Raw genomic sequence first — 27,355 nt, forward strand, 5'->3', positions numbered from 1 at the left:
TTCCCTGCTCCCTCAAGCACCTGAATAACCATCAATCTGCTTTCTGCCTCTCTGGATTTATCTACTCTGGACATTTCATATAAGTGGAATCGTACACTGTGTGGCCTTTTGTGTCTGCCATAATCAGGATTTAAGGTTATCTGTATAGGACATGAATTACTAATAGGAAGAACTTCTACTTTACTTTTTATGTTGTAGCCATACCTCCTTTAAGGAACCTGTGGATGGAGGTCTAAAGTAACCAGGACATGTGAGAGGCAGGGCCATGCTTAATAAAGTAACCAAGGCGCTGAGTGTACTGAGTTTCTAATTGCACTGAGGAAATTAACTCTTCCTGTCCTCTGGTAACAAACTGAAGAGATCTTGGTGGTGCGTATAGCCAATGTGTGGATGGGTTGGGGGTGGTGAAAAACATGGGGTTCTTGTTGTGGGGAGGAAACCAGGTTCACACACTAAGGAATTTGGGACTATTTGATATCAAGTAGCTGTTTCTCAAACCTCAAAGATACTGAATTTAGTTAAATCAACAGGTGATGTGGGAATTTCCCTGGTGGCCCAGTGGTTAAGAATCCACCTTCCAATGCAGGGGATGAGGGTTTGATCCCTGGTCAGGGAACTAAGATCCCACATGCCATGGGGCAACTAAGCCCGCATGCCACACTACAGAGCCCGCGCACTCTGGAGCCCACGCCACAACTAGAGAGCCTGTGCACCACAGCTACTGAGCTCTGGAGCTCATCCACCAAAATTAGAGAGGAGACCGTACACCGCAACAAAGGATCCCCCGTGCCGCAACTAAGACCCAACGCAGCCAAAAATAAATAAATAAAATAAATAAATATTTTTTTTTAAGAAAAGGTGATGTGATCTAATTAGTAGTGATGGAATGATTATTGCAGAAGGCAGTGATCAACACAGATCTTCAAAAAAGGTGAGAGCCAAGGAGGAAGAATGGTGCCAGGGCTTCCTAGAGGGGATGATCTGATACCAATGAGTGTTGGTCACTAGACAGAGTAGAGAATAGCAGTTCTGCAGGTAACATTTAATCTGCTATCCTTACTTCAGAACCTGTCCCTTATTCATTTTAGAGCTGTTTTTATCAAGATTATCTCTACCAGGACTTCCCAGGTGGTGCAGTGGTTAAGAATCCGCCTGCTAATGCAGGGGACACAGGTTCAATCTCTGGTCCGGGAAGATCCCACATGGTGCAGAGCAACTAAGGCCGTACGCCACAACTACTGATCCTGAGCTCTAGAGCCCGCGAGCCACAACACTGAGCCCACGTGCCACAACTACTGAAGCCCGCGTACCTAGAGCCTGGGCTCTGCAACAAGAGAAGCCACCGCAAGGAGAAGCCTGCTCACCGCAATGAATAGTAGCCCCTGCTCACCACAACTAGAGAAAGCCCGCGCGCAGCAACGAAGACCTCACACAGCCAAAAATTAATTAATTAATTAATTAATTATTTTAAAAAATATTATCTCTACCAATGAAATCACATCACTCCTTATACTACATCACTGAGCAAACAAATACTATGGAATTTGGTCTTGGGAATACACATACCCACAAAGAGAAAGACCTGCATGTTATTTGGAGCACTTCTCATTTTCCCTGGCATTTCAATTGCTTACTAAGGAAGGAAACAAACACATCACACACACACACACACACACACACACACACACACACACACACACTTTTTCAAAAGTATATAAAGTCACATAATCATAGAATTTTACTGCTGGGGAAGACTTTAGAGGTCTACTAGGCCGATGTAAACTAACTACCTGCTTGGAATTAATGGGTGTTTGTTGAAAACGCAGAGTCCTGGGCTGCACTCCAGAATCACTGAGTCAAAAAAAATCTGCAGGGATTAAACACTGGAACATGCAATTTTATACACTTGCTCAAACCTCAAAGTATGAGAACCTCAAAATTATGCACTCATATTTTATTGCTAATCAGAAAACTTTGAACCATGGGAGGAGTTAACTTTGATGACAATAATTTATTTTTTCAAGTATCTGGTCTCCTTAATATTATCAGCTATTAGAAGATACTACTTTTTTTTTTAAATTTTATTTATTTATTTGGCTGTGCTGGGTCTTTGTTGCTGCGTGCGGGCTTTCTCTAGTTGGGGCGAGCGGGGGCTACTCTTTGTTTCAGTGCGCGGGCTTCTCACTGCGGTGGCTTCGCGTTGCGGAGTCCAGGCTGTAGGTGTGCAGGCTTCGGTAGTTGTGGCACACGGGCTCAGTAGTTGTGGCTCGTGGGCTCTAGAGCACAGGCTCAGTAGTTGTGGCGCACGGGCTTAGCTGCTCCACAGTATGTGGGATCTTCCCGGACCAGGGCTCAAACCCGTGTCCCCTGCATTGGCAGGTGGATTCTTAACCACTGTGCCACCAGGCAAGTCCCTAGAAGATACTATTTTATAAAAGTAGTTGTTCTTATAGAATACCTTCCATGCACTAGGCCACATGCAGAGCCACTGATTATAAATTATTTTTAGCAATCGTAAGATAATGATTTCAACTCTTTGGGCCTCAGTGTTCACATCTGAAAATTGAGATAATAGTCCCTACCTCTTAGACTTAAATGAGATAATATATGCAACATGCTCAGCAAAGAACCTGGCATAAATTAAGTGCACAAAAAAGGTTAGCTATTATTACTATTATTTATTCACATTTTATACATGGGGAAAGTAAAAAACATATGGCATCAGGCAACACCCAAACACAATTCACTAGGAAATGGTGGAGACAGAATTCAAGTTTTCATATGTTTGATTATAGAAACCTAACTTTTTATTCTTTCTTGTATGTGTGTGATCAGTGAAGCTCTGGTTAATGTCCCCATCAAAAATAACTCTTTTACACCTTTGACCAGCCCCAGGCTTTTGATGAATATTTATTTGTTCTCTCAACCTCAATAAGTCCTGGGCAGCTGCACAGCAGAAGCCGAGTGAGTAATTCCTGTATATGTCCCTCAACTTCTTCATACCCCCAGAGAAATTCAGTAATATGCCTGGCAGTAAAGTGAGAAAAACAAAAATTGGGAAATGCAGAAGTTGAAGCACTCCAAAAACCACACTTTAACCCACGCGGAAACCTTTTTGGGCTCTTTTCAAAAACAACAAAGTATCATATTGAACAATCTACCTGGTGTCCAAAAATAGTGGTCTGGGGAGTCATTGTCTGAGCATCTCATCTCTCAGACACAGGAATGGATACCCTGAAGAATTCCCAGGGGGCCGTCTGGCCTCACACACTGGCCATAATGAAACCCCAGCACCTTGTTTTGTTCTTCTCATGAAGGTTACCCATGGTGAAGTCCAGATGTCCAAGACTTAACTCAGCCACCAGAGGCACAATTTCCAAGTCATGTTGTTTCTGTGGTTTTTAACTTTTCAAGAGAAGTTGGTGAGGGGAGAAGGTAGTTAGTAAGGAAAATAACTTTCAAAATAGCTGAAGGAAACCTCACAAAATTGTTTCTTTTAATCTCACTAACTCCAAATCTCCAGGGATGAAAAATGCTATCATGCCTCTTTAATAATTTTTTTACAGCCATTATGCAAGTTATTTAAGTCTCCACTTTGTTAGAAAGCATTCCTTAAGCAGCTTATATGAATTGTGAATGTCATCTCATTTTCATCTGTCATTATTGTTTTGTTATGAGCCATCACTCAAACCAGAATAAGCGACTCGTTACTAAAACATAGGAAGCCCATTCCTACAGTTCTGCCTTTGTTTATGTTGTTTCTGCCACTTGGAGAGAGGATGAGAAATTTTATCAAGCATATTCATGTATTCCAGATACCATGCTTTCTCACTCACACAGTAAAGCTAAGTAGATTCTTGGAATGACTTTGCGAACAATTCTTTCCCAGTGTCATGTGTTTCACAGGTGAAAGGTCCAGTTGTAGGGCCCAAGCCTATCTTCAAAGACTGTTCTCCGGAAACTCTCTGCTCTGTACTCTTTATTTATTAAAATTTTATCCATTCATCAGAGTCTCAATCAACAACTAAGTCTAGTGCTTCCCTGGTGGCACAGTGGTTAAGAATCCGCCTGCCAATGCAGGGGACATGGGTTCGAGCCCTGGTCTGGGAAGATCCTACATGCTGTGGAGCAACTAAGCCCGTGGACCACAACTACTGAAGCCCATGTGCCACAACTACTGAAGCCTGCGAACCTAGAGCCTGTGCTCTGCAACAAGAGAAGCCGCCGCAATGAGAAGCCTGTGCACCGCAACGAAGAGTAGCCCCCGCTCACCGCAACTAAAGAAAGCCCGCGCACAGCAACAAAGACCCAACTCAGACAAAAATAAATAAATAAATAAATTTATAAAAGAAAAAAAAAGAACTAGGTCTATTATGAAGCTTTAGATTATGGAGTCTCTCCTTCCTCTGAACTCATGGCACCGAGTGGGCAATGGTGTCCTGTTAATGGGATTAGACAAGAGGGTAGGAGACCACTGTTTGGGATGCTTTAGCAAAAATTCTCTACAAAGAATTGTGGAATCATTGGTTCTCTATTTGTTTTTCCCATTAAACTGTCCTATAAAGAAGAGTAAAATAAGAAATGCTGAGTATCTGAGGCTATAATCTCAAACCGCCCCCCATGTTGGGCTGAAATTTCCCTGGAATCTATGTTTTCTCTTTAACATTTTACATGATGCTCTATTTGCCTGTGGGCCTGCCAGATGTGGGCTTAGTCTCCATATGGGGAGAATAAAAATTGTTGAAACCTTCCATGTCATGAGGACTTTTACTTTTTAAATGGGAGTGATAGAGGGTAATGGGGAAAAGCATAAGTGTAAGGAAAACTAACATACATATTATATTCTACTCTAAATAATTTTAAATACAAACACTATTTTCCCCATATCTTTGGAAAACTTTTATGCTCTAGGATAACATGACCTGTTTATCTTGTAGTTTTGACCTACTCCCTGATATATTGCCATGTACTCAAATTTAGGTGTAAAGATATGTGTATCCCATTTTGAGAAGCACAGGGCTAGATGAACGCTAAGGTCCCTTCAACTTTGAGATGCTATGATTCTGTCATTTTTATTTTAGTCTTATATTGACATTTAATTTTTTTATATTGTCATTTTAAGTATTGTCTATTTTATTTTTATTTATTTATTTATTTATTTGGCTGTATTGGGTCTTAGTTGCGGCATGCAGGATCTTTCGTTGCGGCACGTGGGCTCAGTAGTTTCAGCGCACGGGCTCTAGAGCGCACAGGTTTAGTTGCCCCATGGCATGTGGGATCTTAGTTCCCCAGCCAGGGATCGAACCCGTGTCCTCTGCATTGGAAGGCAGATTCTTAACCACTGGACCACCAGGGAAGTCCCAGTATTGTCTATTTTAAAGCTTTAAACAAAATTATAAATTCCTTGAACTATAATGTGCATAATTGTTCCCTTTCAAAGCTCAGCTTTCTCATAATAGGCCTTCAATAAATACTGAATGAATTTCAGTTTTCAAAGATGCTTTTTATAAATTACTTATAGAAGCACTTTTTGAGTTGCCCCCGAAAGGATAGAACATCAAAACAAACACAGTAGATTTTTTTTCCTCCCTAGCACCTTCATTTTCAAGTACTGGATATCTAAAACATTTGTGTATGTTGGAGAGAATCTTCTTTATGTGGCCTATACACTGAAAAGTAAGATTTTCAAAACAGGAGATAGGATACAAAAATGTACATTGACTATTTTGTGTTTATTAGATTCTGCCAACCCTATCAAATCTAACTTATAAAATAGAATAAATATCCACAGATAATTGTGCTTTGGAAACTAATTTGGAGGAACTGACTTGATGGCCACCTTTCTCTATTCTCTCCCATACTGCCTGGTCTTGTATGTTTCCCAATATGTAGTGTTTGGCTAAGACTCACGTTCCATCATTGAACTGAGAGATGGGAAAACATCCTGGCTAAAAATGGCCAACAGAGACTCTTTTGACAAAACAAAGAGCTCCAAAGTCCATGCTTCAATTAGATTTAGATTTAATTACTCACTAGGCCAACAGTCTACATTTTCTATGTGGGAGGGAAATTGTATCTTGCATAAGCAATCTATTGAGTTTGCCTGACATATGCAGCCAAACCCAATTCTAAAGACACAGTAATATGGGGGAAAAACCCCTCTGTGCAGCTCTGATGAAGTTTTCTAAACTGATATCATCAACGGATAAGATCTGCAGGCTTGATTTTACCAGCATGACAGCAATTGCATGGGTTTTGAAGTAAGGCTGACCATAAAAAGGAATGAAGTTCTGCTGCATGCTGTAACATGGATCAGTCTTGAAAACATTACGCAGAATGAAATAAGGCAGACACAAAAAGACAAAGACTGTATGTTTCCACTTATGAGTGTTTAGAATAGGCAAGTTCACAGAGATTACCAGGGGTTGGATGGTGGGGGGAATGGTGAGTTTTGGCCTAATGATTATGGGTTTTCTTTTTGGGGTCATGAAAAGTTTTGGAAACAGATAGTGGCGATGGTTGCACTTTATGAATGCAATTAATACCACTGAATTGTGCATTTAAAAGTGGTTGGAGACTTCCCTGGCAGTCCAGTAGTTAAAGACTCTGCACTTCCACTGCAGGGGGCATGGGTTGGATCCCTGGTCGGGGAAATAAGATCCCACATGCCACGCACAGTGCGGCCAAGGGGGGGAAAAGGTTAAAATCCAAGAAACCAAACCAAACCAAAACTAAACAAAAGAGAAGCATGTGCATCATCAATGGGCCTATTTTCCTATTTCTGGCCGGAACAAAAGGTCATAATTTGAAAAGAGAGAATATACAAAAGGAGCAATACAGTTTTGCCTAATCATGTGACGTTATCACCTGCAGTATCAATGAGGGTCTTCCCATTGGGGCAGCTAGGAAATTTTTTTCTAGTTTTTGGATTTAGAGATGTTACCATCTCTGAGAATTAATATTTATTCTTTGGAAGGGGGTGTGTGTGTGTGTGTGTGTGTGTGTGTGTGTGTGTTTGTGTTATTCTCTGGACAATCGGTGGATAATAGGATAAAAGTGCAACTCATATCTGAGGAAACAAAGGATCACATTTTTACATGCCCTTGGATGATCGCACCTTGTCTTCTGCTGAGGAACTTTAGTTTTATTTTTTTTTGGCTGTGCTGCAGGGCTTGTGGAATCTCAGTTCCCCCACCAAGGATTAAACCCGCACCCTCTGCAGTGAAAGTCCTAACCACTGGACCGCCAGGGAATTCCCTTTAGAGGAATTTTGATAAGTCTCCGTCCCTATGTTCCTCACTCATCTGTTCTATGCCAAAGGTGACCATCTCCTGTCTTTCTGGTGCCCTGAGGAATTATTCCACAGATAATTAGACTTGGAGAAAAGAATGTATAGAGAAGAAGCTTAGATCCTTGGATGAGAATAACCCATGACAACACAGGGTAGGGTTTTGTAACAGAGGAGTGGACGTGAAGACAGGTGAGCAAGGCTAGGAGTGGGGTTTGGTCATGAGCAGAGCTCCTGTGTAGAGTTTAATTCCTTGCAAATATTCAAACTATAAAAAGCTATAATAAATGTATTGATGTATATGACAATGAATTAATGTATGTGACTTCTCTCACATGTATCATTCCCTTTGGCTCTCCAAAGCTTTGATAAAACCTGCTGTACCTTGGGACTTCCCTGGTGGTCCAGTGGTTAAGAATCCACCTTCCAAAGCAGGGGAAGAGGGTTCGACCCCTAGTCGGGGAACTAAGATCCCACGTGCTGCGGGGCAACTAAGCCCGTGCACCAGAGCTAGAGGGCCCGCATGTCGCAACTACTGAGCCTGCGTGCTGCAACGAATGATCCTGAGTGCTGCAACTAAGACTGCATGCAGCCAAATAAAGAAATAAATATTTAAACCTGCTGCACCTTTACAGTTTAGTGTGGTTGTACTGGAGGAAAGTGATTGTAAAGGGAAGTGAGGCTTGCCCCACATTCAATCCACCCTCTCCCAGAGAGTCCTTTAGAGTGAACTAGCATCATGCCAACCCCCGCTGGGGACCCACACTGGAGCAAAGAATTCGTAATCCAGAGAATCAGTGACCTTGATCACAACTCAGGAGCTTACAAGAGAATGCCCCCACCACCAGTTTTCCTAAATTTGCCTAGCTTTTATTTAAAGCCTCGGCACAAGCCTAACCATTATAAGAATTCAAAGCATTAGCTGTTATTTGAATTAACGCTCACTTTAGAAATTCCCCTTAAAGTCCTGGTATTGATGGGGTGAGGACAGGTGTAGGACAAATAGGGAAGGGTAGAGTTCTATGGTTCAACAAAGGATGTGATTAGAAAGTTTCTGAGTTGGGCATGGAATGTAGAGAAGAAATATACTCCCTTCCATATACTCCCTTCCTCCCATAATCTAAACAGGATCTTGACTGAGAGGCGAGCTGTCACCACCTCCCAACCAGGAGCGCTCTCACCGGTCCCTCGGCCAGTTAGGTCTCTCGTTATGAGATGTGTACTTTTCTTTCATATCAAACATCACTGTTTTAATTATATATTTACATGTGAATGCAATTACTTAATTAATGTCTCTTCCCCACTTGAATTTAACTTCCATGAGATCCTTATTGGTTTCATTCAACATTTTTTTCAGTGTCTATTATACCAGGTACTATGTACTTTTTCCTCCATGTGGGTAAGAAAGAAACAGACCAAAAAATCCTCCTCTCATGGACCTAAGACTCAATCAATGTAGACAACACTGTATTTTAAGTGATGCGTGCTAAAGAGAAATATACATTAGGATAAGGGAAAAGGAAAGGTCAGGATGATGGGATATAGTTGAAATTTTAGATATGGGACAAGAAAAAGCCTCAACTACGAGGGAGTATTTGAGTAAAGATAAGGGATCAAGCTGTAACAATATACAGGGGAATAGCATTCCAGGCAGAAGGGCCAGCAAGTATTCTTTGCTCCTGTGTGTTCTTTGTGCAAGCAAGGAGAGCGGTATGGCAGGGGCAGGTGGCAGAGGGTCTGGTGACCCATTGTAAGGATGTTGGCTATTACTGAGAAAATGAGGGAACATGGAGAGTTTTGAGAACAGAGAGACATGAGCTAAAATATTTCAGGGGACTTCCCTGGTGACGCAGTGGTTAAGACTCCAGGCTCCCAATGCAGGGGGCCCGGGTTCGATCCCTGATCAGGGAACTAGATTCCACATGCATGCTGCAACTAAGAGTTCGCATGCTACAACTAAGGAGCCCGCCTGCCACAACAAAGACCCAGCGCAACCAAAATAAAATAAAGAAATAAATAATTTTTTTTAATTAGGATAAATAAATTAAATATTTTGGAAGGATTGCTGTGCAGAGAATAGTCTGTAATTGAAGAAAGGAAGACCAGTTGAGAGGCTGAATGTAACCATCCAGGTTGTTTAGACCTGGAGGTGGTGAAAGTGGTCAGTGAACAGGATTTGGGCATGGGATTTATTTATTTTTTAAATTTTTTTTTATATTGGAGTACAGTTGATTAACAATGTTGTGTTAGTTTCAGGTGTACAGCAAAGTGATTCAGTTGTATATATACATGTATCTGTTCTTTTTCAAATTCTCTTCCCACTTAGGTTATTATAGAATATTGAACAGAGTTCCCTGTGCTATACAGCAGGTCCTTGTTGGTTATCTATTTTAAATATAGCAGTGTGTACATGCCAATCTCAAACTCCCAGTCTATCCCTCCCTGCCCCCACCCCCAGCCTGCCCCCGGGCATGGGATTTAAAAGGAAGAGAGCAGTCAAGAAGATGGCCAGGTTGGCCTGAGCAATGGGAAGAATGACATTGCCATTGATGCCGTTGAGACAGGGAAGGCAGCAAGAGGAGCAGATTACATGTTGGGAGAGAGAACAGGTGCTCAGTTTCAGCCATGTTTGAAATGCCCATCAGACATCCAGATGGAGATGCTGAGGTGGAAGATGGACATACTTGCCTTGAGTTCAAGGGGGAGGTCCAGCCTAGAACTACAGATTTGGGGGATCATCAGTGTATAGATGGTATTCAAAGCCTTGAGGCAGGAAGAGAGCAGGAACCCTTGCTGCTTTGCTCACTGTTGTAACACCAGCACAGTTTCTATCATCTAGTGGGTATTAAGTGTCTATTGAATGAATAAATAGAATGCATATGGCCTCAGGTAGGAGGGAGAAGCAAAATCTTTAATAGACCAGCTTGTATGAGGGAAGGAATTTAAAGCCTCTTATTTGAAAAGCCTGACCTGTTTTCCAAGTTCAGTGCAGTCATTTAGATGCTGATTCTGATTAAATAAATCTTTTTTTGTTGTTGTTCTTTGAGATGCTGCTGCTTCTGACTTCAAATTAATATATGGCTTTTGCGGAAAACATGGCTTATGCAAAAATCCTTTGGTGTAATCATCTAGTCTTCTAGCAATTCTTGTGAAGCAATCAAAGAAGTGGTTTGGGAAGCAAAATCTCTGTCCTAAGTCCTATATAACTGAGTTTACTTGACCGGCCACAAAGCAGGAGCAGTTAGTGCTGATCTCTATTGAGACTCAGAGATATTGTGTAATTAAATGAGGGAATAGATGCTTTTGGCTGATGGAACACAAGATGCTTTTAAGTAAATGTTACAGGCTTCCCTGGTGACACGGTGGTTAAGAATCTGCCTGCCAATGCAGGGGACACGGGTTCAAGTCCTGGTCCGGGAAGATCCCACGTGCCGCGGAGCAACTAAGCCCGTGTGCCACAACTACTGAGCCTGTGCTCTAGAACCGGCAAGCCACAACTACTGAGCCCATGTGCCACAACTACTGAAGCCCACGTGCCTAGAGCCCATGCTCCACAACAAGAGAAGCCACCGCAGTGAGAAGCCCGCGCACCACAACGAAGAGTAGCCCCTGCTCGCTGCAACTAGAGAAAGCCTGCGCGCAGCAACGAAGACCCAACGCAGCCAAAAGTAAATAAATAAAATAAAATTATAAATAAATAAAGTCACTACGGTTATTATTATGCTTCTAAAATTAAAGATATCATTTTACCATGATTACAATTTACAAACTGTCTACTCCTCCCGTCTCCTGATCTTTATTACCTGTGGAGCACGGACTGGACTTTTAAAGAGGCAGCCCTAAAGGAACCTCTGCATTAGGCAGAGTGGCCCTCAATCATTTTACCTATGTGATTCGGCGCATGAAAACCCCGCCCATCTTCACTGGACCCACACAGGAGGAAGGCAGCTGGGGTACCTGGTGGTGGTGATGTTGCTGTGGGGAGGAGCCTACAGAACTGGGTTCAGATTTGAATGTCAGGGCCCATGCACTGTCAGCCAGTGCAGCAGCAGTGCTGGAGGAAAGCTTCCCTTCCTAAGACTTTCAGGGAGCCACGAAAGACACGCTGGAGTCCACCATGGACAGGTAAAGCAGTCGGCTCGTGGGTGGCTGTGCTGGCCTTTCGCTCAGAGCAAATCTGAGTAATCAGATGGGTAAACTCTCCCCTTCTCCCCTGTCACTGTCTGACTCACAAGATCTGCTTGGTCAAGATGCACATTTATTTTTCTAGTTCTGTCTCATCTTCTGTTCAGATCTTAACATGCTTTCCACCCAACTGTCTCTTTCTCTTTTTTTCCCATAGTCAAAAGAACTTTTCTGCACTATGTATTGACTTGTCCTTGCAGTTAGAACTCGTTTATGGTAGTAATATGAACCAAGCAAATGTTAAAGAGACTGAAATCATGAAAAGCTCATAGCAATACTATACTAACAGTAGTGGTAACTGTAATTATTCTGTAAACATTCAACTATGAAACCCCTTGAAGAAAAACTTTACTGGGGAGACGTTACTGAATAATTTACACAGTCAAGAAATTATTTTTTAAATGTCAATATTCAAAATTAATTGCTTGAAGGTCACTATGACTGTGTCTACTATTATAAGGAGATAAATCAGTCAAGCAACTTATTTAATATTATACGCCCAATTGTTAGGCAGTTAAATGGCATTTATTATTTACCTAGTCTTTCCATTTCTTCAGACATGACTTAACTTACTTCTTTAGTGTGTATTTTGTAAGATTTTCGCAATGTCTTCACATGAAGTTTATGACAATCATGTTATTTTCATAGAACTTAATCTATTCCTATTTTTGATTATTGCAAATGTATGAAAATTTACACCTGATCCATACTTTATCTCAATTTAATTCTTTTACAAAGAATTTAAACTACAGAGCTAAGAATCTTAATGGTAGATTCAATGTTCTTCAGAAAATTGAGGGCAAAAATGTCAAATGTCAGCTCAGTTTACAGTGAGATTTTGAAAACTAATCTGAGGTAAAAGAGAGAGGAAAAAGGCTCAGTGGAGATACTTGTAAATAATGAAATGCAAAGCAATGGTAAAATCAGAGCTGAAATTCAGAGAAAGTCAGAGAAGGCAAAGGAGATGAAATTCAACAGGAGGAAAAAGGGAAATACATGATTTTCATTAAGGAAAATACTATCTGCAGAGCACAGTAGTAATGGCACACGGCAGGAGAGGGTGACCTTGTCACGATTATTTTTAACCCATTTGTCTCTGGTTTGCATTGCTGGGGATGCAGCCAGTGTTCTGCCTCAGGGAACACAGCTGTCCTGCGCAGCTGTCAACCTGCAGGCCTTACAGACTGTCTCTGCTGAGTCCTTCGTACACTTAAGAGAAACCAAAGGAGCATAGGGTGCTGCAAATAGGCCCCCAGCTATAGTTAAAGAAAGTGATGGATCAAGATAGTTCATTAACAAGGCCATAGTCATGCCACCTACTTCACTGTGACTGGTAACTTCTGATGGAAACAGAGCTATTGCATTTTCATGTGGGGTAGGAGATAGAAGGCTATCTGAATTCTTTAATCTATGCCCTGTCCTTTCTCATACTCCCAGGACACTCTTTTGCTCCTCATGGTAACAGGGCTCCCACACCACCTGCAGGGCATCATATAGTCCCCCCTTCCTCCACTTCTCATCCACACACCCCAGGAAGACAGGTGAAATGTAAAAGGAATTTACTGGTATAGATTATGAATATGAATTATGAATGAATAAGATATGAATAGATTATGCTTAATCTATTTAAAACTGGGCCCCAAAGAGAGAATTTTTTTTCTTCCACTCCCGTATTTATTAAGCATGTATTATGTATTCGGTTTATGGTCTATGCTGAGGGTGATTATGTTAATTATTTAACAATCGTAATAGTAACAGAGGTAGTGCTGTGGTGGTCACCGTGTAAATCATCATCACTTTAAGATAAGGCCAATTATTATTAGATCTTTGTTAGCATCCATTTCGGATTCCTGTCAAATGTGCATTTTTATTTTTATTTTTTATTTATTTAAAAAATTTTTCTAGATTATACTCCATTTAAATCATTAGAGAGTGCTTGGGTTTTTTTTTTTTTTTTTAAGATAGTTATCTTTTCTTTTTAAAATTTATTTATTTATTTATTTATTTATGGCCGTGTTGGGTCTTCGTTTCTGTGTGAGGGCTTTCTCTAGTTGCGGCAAGCGGGGGCCACTCTTCATCGCGGTGCGCGGGCCTCTCACTATCGCGTTCTCTCTTGCTGAGGAGCACAGGCTCCAGACGTGCAGGCTCAGTAGTTGTGGCTCACGGGCCCAGTTGCTCCGCGGCATGTGGGATCTTCCCAGACCAGGGCTCGAACCCGTGTCCCCTGCATTGGCAGGCGGATTCTCATCCACTGCACCACCAGGGAAGCCCCAAATGTGCATTTTTAATTCTAAAAATCTGATTGACTAATTTTTATATGGTTTCACATATGTAATGTATATACTGGTGATTTAGATGTATCACCATCTCTGCCTCAGGATTTTTTTTTTTTTTCAAAATTAATCTTCACAGCATCTTTTATTTATTTATTTATATTTGGCTGTGTTGGGTCTTCGTTACTGTGCGAGGGCTTTCTCTAGTTGCGGCAAGCGGGGGCCACTCTTCATCGCGGTGCGCGGGCCTCTCACTGTCGCGGCCTCTCTTGTTGCGGAGCACAGGCTCCAGACGCGCAGGCTCAGTAATTGTGGCTCACGGGCCCAGTTGCTCCGCGGCATGTGGGATCTTCCCAGACCAGGGCTCGAACCCGTGTCCCCTGCCTTGGCAGGCAGATTCTCAACCACTGCGTCACCAGGGAAGCCCTGCCTCAGGATTTAAAGTGGATTCCAGGGACCTCCCTGGCAGCCCAGTGGTTAAGATATTGTGCTTCCATTGCAAGGAGGACAGGTTCGATCTCTGGTGGGGGAGAACTAAGATCCCACATGCCCTGCAGCACGGCCAAAGAAAAAAAAAGTGGATTCCAATAACCTTCATGTGTGTGAGGAAGACATTCAAATTGCAACAGCTTTAAAAATCTCCAGCCCTTGCTTATCTACTTACTAAGAGTGACATTTGAGAACTTGACTTCAGGGTCTATCTCATGTATTTCATTATTAAAATATCAATAATCAACGTATGTCCATACAAAGACTGGTACATCAATGTAGAAGCTTTATTCACAATAGTCCCCAAATGGAAACAATCCAAATGTCCATCAACAGGTGAATGAATAAACGAAATGTGCTGTATCTAAGCCATGGAATATTGCTTTGCCATAAAAAAGAACAAACTATACTGATACATGCAACACCAGGAATGAATGTCACAGTCATAACGTGCTTAGTGAAAGAAGTCAGACACAAAGGAGGAAATAATGTGTGCTTTATATGAAATTCTAGAAAATAATTTATAGTTGCAGAAAGCAGACTAGTGGTTGCCTGGGAGGGAGGGGAAGAAGTGACTGAAAAGTTGGGTGAGGAAACTTGGGGAGGAGGGGTGCCCGGAAAATGTTCTGTATCCTGATTGTGGTAGCAGTTTTGGGTGTTTACATCTGCCAATATTCATAGAACTGTACATTTTAAATGGGTGAAGTATGTAAATTATACCTCAATGTAAAAAAAAAAAAAAATTGAAAAAAGTTTCAATTCTCTTGCCAGCAAACCGTATTCAAATTACTGACTAGGTCATTACTTTGACAAGTCCTCTGCACTTCTGCTCAGTGCCACTAGGTGGCAACATTATCTCCACAGATTAGATAAGTACATTTCTGGAAAAGTCTAAGGACAAAAACCAGGGACACTCACTCCTGATGCTTTGGTATCAACCACACTGTGTAGCTCGTGGTGTGTTCACAACCACAAAGAAACTTGTGTTAGCAGAGAGTATTTCCACAAATTCAACTCAATTTAGTGCTTATGATATGCAAGACCCTGTGCTGGGAAACAAAGAGCAATCCGCCCCGCCCCTAACCCGCTCCGCCCACAACCCCCGTGTGTGAAGAACATTGCAAAATATTTAGATTATATTGCAAATTTACACAGGAAATCAGCCTAATCTAAATCCTGTAAATACATGCCTATAAAAAAGACTAGAACGAAAAACGTAAGTATATTAACAGTAATTGTCATTAGATAGTATGTCTAATTATCACTAGATATACTGGTTAAACATTTAAAAATTTTTAACTTTCTACTTTTTAGTAGTATTCAAGTTGACATACTTTTAAAAAGCATGACTCAAAAAGTGACACTTCCTGACTCAAAACAGAAATTCTAATTGAGGAGACAGATGTAGCAATCAATTGATAACAAAGGTTGAATGCTTTGATAAGGATAAGCGGAGAACAGTAGGAAACTACGGGAGGGTTTTTTGTTGCTGTTAATGTTCGATTTTGCCTAGAAATTTTGGCATAGTGGCAGTGAGAAGGATCTGAAATTGTGGTTAAGGCTTTGAAGGATGGGTAGGCTTTGCCCAGTGGAAAAAAAGGCAGGGAAGCTTGCAGTCAGGTGGCTGGAAAGAAAAGACTAGTGCCAGGGGTCCTGCTGCAGGCGTGGCGGGGAGGCTGAAGTGATGCGGAAAAGAGAAAATACTAGGAAACGAGGCTAGAAATGTAGATTGATGTCCAAATGTAAAAGCTTTACTGCATTAAAGAGTTTGGAGTTTATTCTACCAGCGGAAGTTAGGGGCTTTTCGGTATCAGAATGACAGGCCCACACCTGGGCTTTTGTGAGATCTCTCAGGCACCTCGTGGAAAATGTTATTTTGAAGGGACTGTGGGCAGAGACCAGTTAAGAGGTCAGGACAATGGATAAAGGGAAAGAGTAGAGCTTGGACTGAAGCAGAGAACAGAGGAAGTAGAGCAGGAGCAAATCCAGAAATATTTGAAAGTTTGACTCAATAAATTTAGATGATTAATGAACTAATTCAATATGGGGAGTGAAGGAGAATCAAAAATGATTCCAAGCTTTTAGCCCGGTTACTTGGGATGGAAAGTGGGTAGGAGAGAAGAGGCAGCTCAGGAAAGGGCGATTTGGGAATACTATGTTAACCCCGTGAGTTTGAGGTCCATGTTGGACATTTAGATAGAGGTTGGAGGGGAAACCTGAAAAGATCAGTATGGGACTGGGGAACAGGTTAGTAATTCCAAGTTATCAGCATCTAGAAGGCAGCCATGGAAGGAGCCTGCCCTGGGAGCGCGTATGGCTTTGGGTTTCTTGCTGTCTCAACTGGTCTTATAAATATAAGCCTGATAAGGGGGTTGTAATGGATTCCAAGCTCAGTTAAATCTCAGGCATCCAACAAAGGGAAGCAACAGCATCTCCTCTGGTTTGGCCCAAGTATTACAGATTCTTTTTTAAAAAAGCTGAAGGAAAGCCAGGAGTGACCAGAGGATCAGCAGTGCTCCTGCACTTCCTCCCTCCTCTCACCCACAGCCTCCTGATGAAGCAGAGGAAGTTTCTTTACCACTTCAAAAACGTGCGCTGGGCTAAGGGCCGCCATGAAACCTACTTGTGCTACGTGGTGAAGCGGCGGGATAGCGCCACCTCCTTCTCACTGGACTTTGGGCACCTTCGAAACAAGGTATCAATTAATACCTGCTTCCCAGGCAGGGCATTTTTAGAGCCACCTGCTGATGGTACCACTTTCAGCCTGTTTCATTTGTCTCCACTAGACTCCTCTAATCTCTTTTTTACATGTCCCTGCAACCACAATAGAAATACCCCAAAGGGTGTCATTTAATGTCCTCCCCAATCATGCTGAGCACAGCAAGGCCACACCTTGCTTCAATGCCAAGAATAACTGCCCCCAAACTTCCTCTCCTTTCCCCAGCATCCAAATTGCCTTTGAGATTAAAGAAGATATCCAAAGAAAGAAGCTTTTGATTTGGGGGAATATATACAGCTCATTCAAGCTGAATTTTAAATGTGGAAAAACAAACTGTGGCTTTAGAATTTTTAAAATTTAAGGAAGAAAAATTTAGGAAAAATTAATGACTCCATTCTGTCTTCCAAATGAGTTCTATTCCTTCCTGCTCACCTAGATCGTAGGCCAGTAAATAACATACGTAATAGTGAGCCTCAGAAAAGTCAGGGAAGCCATTCATTGAAACTTGAAGATCAGAGAATTACATTTCCAAGAGACTTCTTCACCAAAACCCAGATGGGTTCACATACTCTTCTGCCAATGAATATTTCCTCTCATAACATGCAGTGACATCTAGTCTTGGTGGAATCCCAGGGAGGAATCCATGGGTGGAATGACACTGGCTAGTTTCTAAGGTTAGTTTTACTCTCCAATTTTTTTGGCCTCCATTTGTATTGTGTAAATTATCCCACTGCAATTGTTTTACATTCTAATCTCTTTCTTATTTGGTAATAAGACACATTCTAAACATAGAAAGCTTTTGTGTTAACAACCCTTTCCTTCCCTCTCATTTAATCCTCACAACAAAACGTCATTCTGCTGATGAGGAATCAGGAGATCCAAGAGTTGGGTGACTTGTTTAAGTCACAAGAGTGGCGATGCCAGGAAATGGAACCTAGGTCTTCAGATTCTGGGACTAATGACTTTTCTGCAGTATTAAGGGGACTTGCTGGGAATTCCCTGGCGGTCCAGTGGTTAGGACTCTGCGCTTCCACTATCAGGGGGCACAGGTTCGATCCCTGGTCGGGGAACTAGGTCCCGCATGCCACGCCGCAACTGAGTTCACATGCAGCTACCGATCCGGCATGCCACAAGTAAAGATCCCGTGCACCACAAGTAAAGATCCCGTGCACCAAAACTAAGATCCGGCGCAGCCAAATAAATTTTTTTTTTAAAGAGTACATGCCTTAATTTTAAAAGCTCATTGCTAAAAACTGCTATCATCTAAGCCTTCAGCGAATCATAGTGGTAATAAAGATCACTGACCACAGATCACCATAACAAATATAATAATGAAAAATTTGAAATTTGCAAGAATTACCAAAATGTGACACAGAAACACAAAGTGAGCAAATGCTGTTGGAAAAAATTATGCTGATAGACGTACTCAAGACCAGGTTGCCACAAACCTTCAAAACGCAAAATATCTGCAAAGTCCAATACAGCCAAGCACAATAATATAGGTATGCCTGTATTTAATTGCTCTTAGTCCCAGTGGCGCCTATTACCTCTCTCAAAACAACACTCAGTGACTTTCCCTGGTGGCACAGTAGTTAAGAATCTGCCTGCCAAGGCAGGGGACATGGGTTCGATCCCTGGTCCAGGAAGATCCCACATGCCGTGGAGCAGCTAAGCCCGTGTGCCCCAACTACTGAGCCTGCACTCTAGGGCCCACGAGCCACAACTACTGAAGCCCACGCACCTAGAGCCTGTGCTCTGCACCAAGAGAAGCCAGTGCAATGAGAAGCCTGCCCACTACAACGAAGGCCTAATGCAGCCAAAAATAATTAATTAATTAATTAATTAATTTTAAAAAACAACACTCACCTGTCAGTCTCATAATCTATCTCCTAACCCTAAATTTTCTGACCTCCACTTAGTGGTCCAGTGTATTTCCACAATGTTACATCAACAGCCCTTCCAAGCCATTTTCCTTCCCCTCCAAGGAAGAAAAAGTAACTTCACAAACAAAAATTAAATCTGAGATATATGATGCTCCTTCATCCACCCAACTCATTCCATCCTCCCCATTCCACAGAAAAGCTGGACGCTTTTCCCTTCCTAGGGCCAAAAGTGCAAAGTGTTCGGGCTCACCACTTACACTGTGTCCTTTCCGGCAGTTGCTTAACCTTCCTGTAACCTAGGACAAAACTGCAGACACCCCAGAAAAAGATCACCCTGGGAGGGACATGAATTAATGGCTGTAAAGCTACCGGCAGGGCAGTCAAGGGCAGGTCAAGGTCAGTAACCCTCCGCTGAGCCCTATTCTCTCTCCCCAGGCGGGATGCCACGTGGAACTGCTCTTCCTCCGCTACATCTCCGACTGGGACCTGGACCCCGGGCGGTGCTACCGTGTCACCTGGTTCACGTCTTGGAGCCCCTGCTACGACTGTGCGCGGCACGTGGCCGACTTCCTGAGAGGGTACCCCAATCTGAGTCTGAGGATCTTCACAGCGCGCCTCTACTTCTGCGACAAGAACCGCAAGGCGGAGCCCGAGGGGCTGCGGCGGCTGCACCGCGCTGGGGTCCAAATCGCCATCATGACCTTCAAAGGTGCGCAGGGACTTTTCTGCCCGGCTCAGCAAAGCACGGTTTGCAATTCAGATTGGGAAAAGCCGGGGCGGGTGGGGGGCGGGGAATCGGGGGGGGGGCGGGAGGGGGGAATCAGGGGGGCAGAATTCTGGGAGTTCTGGTTCGCCTTTGGAGCCAAAAATTATCAACTAGAATTGGAGGAAAAGAGCCAATGGCTTGGGACTTCCCTGGTGGCACAGTGGTTAAGACTCCCGCGCCCAATGCCGGGGGCCCGGGTTCGACCCCTGGTCAGGGGACGAGATCCCACACGCATGCCGGAACCAAGAGTTCACATGCAGCAACTAAAGAGCCTGCGAGCCGCAACTAAGGAGCACACCTGCCGCAACTAAGAACCAGCAAGACCAAATAAATAAATAAAATATTAAAAAAAGAAAAAGAACCAATGGCTTGGACCCAAGGCTTTGGGCGGAGCCAGGGTTTTCTTTCTTTCCTCATGATTTGAGATCTGAGCTATCCCCTTCCCCCTCCCTTTTTTTATAGATTATTTTTATTGCTGGAATACTTTTGTGGAAAATCATGAAAGAACTTTCAAAGCCTGGGAGGGGCTGCATGAAAATTCGGTTCGTCTGTCCAGACAGCTTCGACGCATCCTTTTGGTAAGTTAAGGGGCTTCTTTGCTTCTCATTTTCTTTCTCTCTCCAAAGTCATCTACCCCTGGAGCTACTTATACTTCCTTTTCTTATATTTCCCACATTGTTGTGTGTGTTTGTGTGTATTTATCATTCTCTCCTTATTTTTCCTCTGATGAAAACTTTACAGAGCACAGGCTGTAGGCTTCTGTAGTTATGGCGCACGGGCTTAGTTACTCCGTGGCATGTGGGTTCTTCCCAGACCAGGGCTCGAGCCCGTGTCCCCTGCATCGGCAGGGGGATTCTTAACCACTGCGCCACCAGGGAAGCCCCTCTCCCCTTACTTTCTTCAAAAATATTTACAACGTCATCCACTCTCTCTTTTTCTCCACAGCCCCTATACGAGGTTGATGACTTACGAGATGCATTTCGTACTTTGGGACTTTGATACCAACCTTCAAGAATGTCACATACAAAGAAATACCTCTGAAGATAGTGGGTAAAAGAACTATCCTTCAAGAATTCTGTTTTTCTTCAACTCTCACTTTCTCTGAGTTTAGAAAAAAGTATTCATAGATGTTTTTAAAATGTCTTGAAAATAGAAGGAACCCAGACCCACCAGGGTTAATGCCGCAACTGGTGCAGTTTTTAAATGCAGCATCGTCCCCTACTGGGAAACGACAGAACTGCAGGGCCTGGGAGCCCCTAAGTGTCAATACTCTGCCATTTAAGCAGAGAGAAAGCAGAGGTAAATGCTGAGGAGCATGGTGAGAGGATCAAATGTTTTATAACCGGTATCCTTTATTATTTGATTCTTGTTCTGAGTTTTCAGTGGTATTAATGATAAATTTTTCTACTCTTTTCCATTGGGGCTCACTTTCAAGTGAACAAAATTCTGTCACCCTGTGATCCACAGAACTTCCTAATGAGAGAACCTGGGTGATTGTAACCCCAAGCCATCTCTTCAAAGCATTAATATCCAAGCATGTGTTGTATGTTTTAATTGTCTGAAGCATGTTTTTATGTTTGTACATACAGAGGATTTTTTCTTGGTATGGAAAATGCCTGGTCACCTTTAGGCTCTTGTATAATAAAGGATCTTAAAATGAATTTGAGGGCTGTGAAGAAGACACACTAAAAGTGAATTTATACCTCAAGTAACAAATCTGCAAAAAGATCCTTTTAAGGGCTTCCCTGGTGGCGCAGTGGTTAAGAATCTGCCTGCTGATGCAGGGGACACGGGTTCGAGCCCTGGTCCCAGAAGATCCCACATGCTGCGGAGCAACTGAGCCCATGCACCACAACTACTGAGCCTGCGCTCTAGAGCCCGCAAGCCACAACTACTGAAGCCCGCATTCCTAGAGCCCGTGCTCCGCAACAAGAGAAGCCACCGCAATGAGATGCCCGCCCACCGCAACAAAGAGTAGGCCCTGCTCACCGCAACTAGAGAAAGCCCGCGCGCAGCAACGAAGACCCAACGCAGCCAAATATAAAAACTAAATAAATTTTAAAATATATATATATAAGATCCTTTTAAAATCATAGTTTTGCAACTATACATTTCCCATATAACTAGTGACTGCTTGGAAGGGACTTGCTTGAATGTTGAGAAAAGAAAAATCTATTGTCTCTGATGGGTCTTTGAACCTCAGCAATGCCAACCAGGTCAAGGTTTTCCCCTTTTTGTGTGTATGTGTCGCTTCTCTCAAAGAAATGTGATGATATAACAGACTGTGACAGAAGAATAGTTGGGAGGGAAGAATGACAGAGCATTGCAAGGAAATCGTGTTTTATCCAGTAAAATGGTGTGAGCCAGCATGGCGGAGAGTGGTCATTTGTCCCTAATAACTATCCGGGACTGTGAGAAAAATATTCAGAATAACCATAACACTGTACAATTATTACCTAGCAACCCTTGCAACGCAGATAAACAGATCCACAGGAAAGGTTGAACACATAATTGTACTATTTTATTCTTATTGTACATAATTTGTGAAAGTTAAATATTAAAAATCCTTATTCATGTATTCATTCATATTGTATGTTTATGCTATGTGGTGTCTCATATTTTTGTCATAATTTCCCTTTCTGATATGTTGAAATGGATTCCTAATGTCTCATAAATTTATACCTTTAGAAATGCTTCTAGTAGCAAAGCATGTAATTCTAACATAGTCTAACATTGTAATAACTTTGCTATGAAACCCTCTTGATGTTCAGTCTAACATTGTAATAACATTGCTATGAAACCCTCTTGATGTTTAGTAAACTTTTCCCACAGCAAATTTGATTCTGGCTCATTTCAATCAACTGAATCAATGATAAATAATTTTGGAAGTTTTGGAGATAAAAATGCCAAATTAAAGTAAATCCAAAAGTGATTTTTAAAAGGTTAAATTACAAAATTCAGATGATGGAATAGAATTCAGAGTCCAGGAATAAGCCCACACATCTATGTTCAACTGATTTCTGACAAGGGTGCCAGGACCATGCAGCGGGAGAAAGAACAGTCTTTTCAACAAAAGATGCTGAGACGACTGGATATCTATGCGCAAAAGACTGAATGTGGACCTCTACCACAATACACACAAAAATTAACTTAAAGTTTATCAAATACCTAAATCTAAGAATGTCCCTAATTAGTACATGCTTAAGTCTGCTCTTTGGAACTCAGGGAAGGCCTAAGATACTAAAGCCTTTTTCTACAAACAAGAAACAAGGGACACAGTGGGGCTTTTGTACCCGGAAGGGTCGTTTTCAATCCTCCCTTTTCTTTGATAGGACTCAATCCTGAGGGGAATGAGGTGGGACAAGAAAGGGGATAAAGTTTTGGATAGAGAGGTTAATCATAAACTCAGCAGGGGAACTCTTGTTTCAGGAGGATTTGGTTTCAGACTCACAGAATGGGGAAAAAATATTTACAAATATTATCTGTATATATTCTGGATAGTCAGTATCCAGAATATATAAAGGACTCTTAAGACAACCTAAGTTAAAAACGGCTGAAAGACTTGAGTACATTTCTCCAAGGAAGATTTACAGATGGCTAGTAAGCATATGAAGAGATTCTCAACATCCTTAGTCATTAGGGAAATGCAAATCAAAACCACAGTGAGATCCACTTATACCTACTAGGATAGCTATAAACAAAAAAACCAATAATAACAATTGTTGGTGAGAATGTGGAGAAATTAGAACTGTGATATGAGAAAGTGGAGAAATGAGAACCATATATTGGCTGGTGGAAATGTAAAATTGTGCAACCACTATGAAAAACAGTCTGGTGGTTCCTCAAAAATTAACATATAATTACTGTATGACACAGCAATTCCACTCCTTGGCATATATCTGAGAATTAACAACAAATATTCAAACAGAAACTTGTACATGAATATTCTAGCAGCATTATTTGTGGTGGCCCAAAAGTGGAAACACCCAAACGTCCATCAACTGATACATGGATAAATAAATGTGGTACATCCGTACGATGGTATTTTACTTGGTTATAAAGAGATGAAGTAATGACACATCCTACAAAATGGATGAACCTTGAAAACATTGTGCTAAGAAGTCAGACACAAAACACCAACTATTGTATGATTCCATTTATGTGAAGTGTCCAAAATGGATAAATCCAGAGTTCTGATTCCATGCAACAGTGGGCAAGGTATTTAACCTTTCTAAAGTTTTAATTTTCCATCTGTAAAATGGGTATGATATGTTAACTTTTCATATATTTTTTAAAAATTAATTTTTGTTGGAGTATGGTTGATTTACAATGTTGTGTTAGTTTGTGCTGTACAGCAAAGTGAATCAATTATATATATACATATATCTACTCTTTTTTAGATTCTTTTCCCATATAGGTCCTTACAGAGTATTGAGTAAAGTTCCCTGTGCCGTACAGTAGGTTCTTTATTTTTGGTATTAAGTTGAAGGATTACACAAAGCTGGTGCTATCCTCGTGAATAGCATTGCCACCCTCTAGAAGAGGGCAACCTAGAAATCACCACTGACATTCCCTCTGACCCTATATCTGGTCCAGTAGAATTGTGGGCTAAATCTCTTGAATTTATTTACTTTTCTCTATTTACTATCACCTGGTGGGCGGGGGGTGGGGGGGCACGGTGGAGGGCAAGGAGCAGTCCCTGACAGTCAAAAACTGGCCTGATACTCGTAACCAGGCCATATCTCATTTCCCTGTTGGACATAAGTCTCGTAGAATACCAACCTCAGACAAGATGACTCTAAGACCATGATAAAATGAGAGCAAGCAAAGCCACTTCATAATTTGTCTGAGACACCCACAAAACACCCAACACCCCCTCTCTTGGGTAAAAAGAATGTCTGCTACTTCTTTACCAATTACAGCTTTACCCTTGTTCCAGTCAGCCTTCCCCAAAGATTTATCAACAACCATAGAATCGACCCTACTCCCTCACAATGTCCAATCTAACCAATCTAAAGCAAATCTCCCTTTTCTTATGCCCTCCCCCAAATGACCAAACCAAAGCCCAAATTCTATAATTGAATGTATAGCTAGGGAGTGTCCCAGTAAGAGAAACGCCCTCACGCTGAGACATTTCATGGCTCATGGTTCCCAATGAGGTGCATTCTCCCTCGCAGAGTCATAAATCTCACTTCTTCAACTGCAGGCGTTTTCTTCATGGTCTTTAGCTGGAGGCCATTGACACCTTAGTTGGAGCTATCAACATCGCTTGCTTAGTCTACTGCCAAGAGTTATGGTATTCACTAATTCTTAATATATTTTACTGACAGTTATTCTGTGGTGGTGATGATGACGGTTGTTTTTTTAAGATAATTTCATGTGAAATAAATGCTGAATCTGTTAATGGGAATTGGAGGACTTTGGTCACAGAATGTTATTTATAGTATGTTAGAATTTAAGTACATGTTCAATTTATTAAAGATACAAATTTCAATACCTAATTTTAAGTCTTCAAAATTGTGTAATATGATTTCCAAATCTAATTTTCTATTAAGGGACTTCCCTGGTGGCACAGTGGTTAAGAATCTGCCTGCCAATGCAGGGGACACGGGTTTGAGCCCTGGTCCGGGAAGATTCCACATGCCGAGGAGCAACTAAGCCCGCGTGCCACAACTACTGAAGCCCGCGCACCTAGAGCCGGTGCTCCACAACAAGAGAAGCCACCGTAACAAGAAGCCCGCGCACCGCAACGAAGAGTAGCCTCTGCTCGCCACAACTGGAGAAAGCCAGCGTGCAGCAACAAAGATCCAGTGCAGCCAAAAAATAAATAAATAAAATATAAATAAATAAATAACTTTTTAAAACAGTTCATACATATTGGGACTTCCCTGGTGGTGCAGTGGTTAAGAATCCGCCTGCCAATGCAGGAGACACGGGTTCGAGCCTTGGTCTGGAAAGATCCCACATGCCGCAGAGCAACTAAGCCCGTGAGCCACAACTACTGAGCCTGCGCTCTAGAGCCCGCAAGCCACAACTACTGAGCCCGTGTGCCACAACTACTGAAGCCTGTGAGCCTAGAGCCCGTGCTCCATAACAAGAGAAGCCACCACAATGAGAAGCCTGCACACCTCAACGAAGAGTAGCCTCTGCTCGCCGCAACTAGAGAAAAGCCCTCAAGCAGCAATGAAGACCCATAGCAGCCAAAAATAAATAAATAAACAAATTTAAAAAAAAAAAGTTCATACATATTAAAAAAAAAAAAAAAGAATCCGCCTGCCAATGAAGGGGATATGGGTTCGAGCCGGGTTCGAGCCCTGGTCCGGGAAGATGCCACATGCCGCAGAGCAACTAAGCCCATGTGCCACAACTACTAAGCCTGTGCTCTACAGCCCATGAGCCACAACTACTGAAGCCCGCACACCAAGAGCCCATGCTCCGCAACAAGAGAAGCAACCACAGTGAGAAGCCCACACACCACAACAAAGAGTAGCCCCGGCCCGCCACAACTAGAGAAAGCCCGCATGCAGCAACGAAGACCCAACGCAGCCAAAAAATAATTAATTAATTAATTAAAAAAATAATAATAATTTTGTATTAAATAGGAGGAATCACTTTCACTGGTTTTTAATTTAGAGCAACTCAAAACAGATATTAAACCTTTTAAAACAATTCTTTTTTTAAAAAATTTTAAAACAATTTTATTTATTTACTTACAATAAGTAAGTTGGGTCTTTTATTGCTATGTGTGGGCTTTAGCTGCGGCGAGTAGGTGCAACTCTTCCTTGCAGTGCATGGGCTTCTTATTGCGGTGACTTCTCTTGTTGTGGAGCATGGGCTCTAGGCACGCAGACTTCAGTAGCACACGGGGTCAGTAGTTGTGGCTCGCCGGTTCTAGAGCACAGGCTCAGTAGTTGTGGCGCACGGGCTTAGTTGCTCTGTGACATGTGGGATCTTCCTGGACCAGGGCTCGAACCGGTGTCCCATGCATTGGCAGGCGGATTCTTAACCACTGCGCCACCAGGGAAGTCCCACTACCTTATTCCTCAGATTTCCAAGTAGCCCAGCCTACTCTGTTCTGACAATTTGTCTGGGGCAACTCCAGCTTGGCTCTCCTCCTCCAGCTCATTACCTGCCATGTCCTGGACCCCACCGCAGAGAGAGGTGCATCACGGCCGCGAGGAGGCCAGGGACAGCACTTCAGAGCCGACAAAGGGTGCCGCCATGTTGGAGTCGGGCAGAACCGACCTCGCTGGCTTCCCATCTCCCTTTTAAAACAATTCTATTCACAAATATGATCACACTGCTTTTAACATTTTAAGTTACATTACGCATATTAACATAACTGCTTTTTAACCACCTTAAATGCTTGACACGGCAGACTGGCAAACAAATCTAACAAATTAAACCTATAAAAGGGCAAAATAAATGTTAAATATTCCAAACATCTTAATATGGTTTATGGACTTAAATTCTCTTAAACCTTTCAGCCTGAAATGCCAATATCTAATGCAGAATTCTTTGCATTACAGTTGAATGCATATTATCTTGAACTAAAACCAAAGGTATTATGTAACTGGCTTTGAGACAAGAAGGAAGGGGGCAGGGCACAATGATTAAGAGAATGCCACAACCATTTAAGAACATAAACTGGTTAGAACCGACTAGGTCCAAGATGGCACAAGATTCTACTTCCAGTAGACCTTGGGCCTCATTTTACTCTCATTAGCATCTAAATGACACACCCGCAGGGGC

The 27,355-nt window shown here is 42.2% G+C and overlaps 1 protein-coding gene and 1 pseudogene across 2 annotated transcripts in view; both read left to right on the forward strand.

Moving 5' to 3' along the window:
- The first annotated feature begins 570 nt into the window (after positions 1–570).
- The window catches only part of LOC309640845 (negative elongation factor C/D pseudogene), a 187,413-nt pseudogene continuing 160,628 nt past the window's right edge, over positions 571–27,355 (forward strand). Inside the window, exon 1 of the transcript XR_014268596.1 lies at positions 571–595. The product of XR_014268596.1 is annotated as a negative elongation factor C/D pseudogene (transcript). The remainder of the gene's footprint in view (positions 596–27,355) is intronic.
- On the forward strand, positions 16,637–24,585 carry AICDA (activation induced cytidine deaminase; the record flags this gene model as incomplete). Its single annotated transcript, XM_082419274.1, has 4 exons — positions 16,637–16,930; positions 19,273–19,546; positions 20,066–20,181; positions 20,549–24,585. Coding segments are annotated over 4 exons (738 nt in total), but the record flags the coding sequence as incomplete, so codon positions are not given.

Source organism: Balaenoptera physalus (assembly GCF_965194825.1).
Source record: "Balaenoptera physalus genome assembly, chromosome: 13".
Taxonomy (NCBI): Eukaryota; Metazoa; Chordata; class Mammalia; order Artiodactyla; family Balaenopteridae; genus Balaenoptera; species Balaenoptera physalus.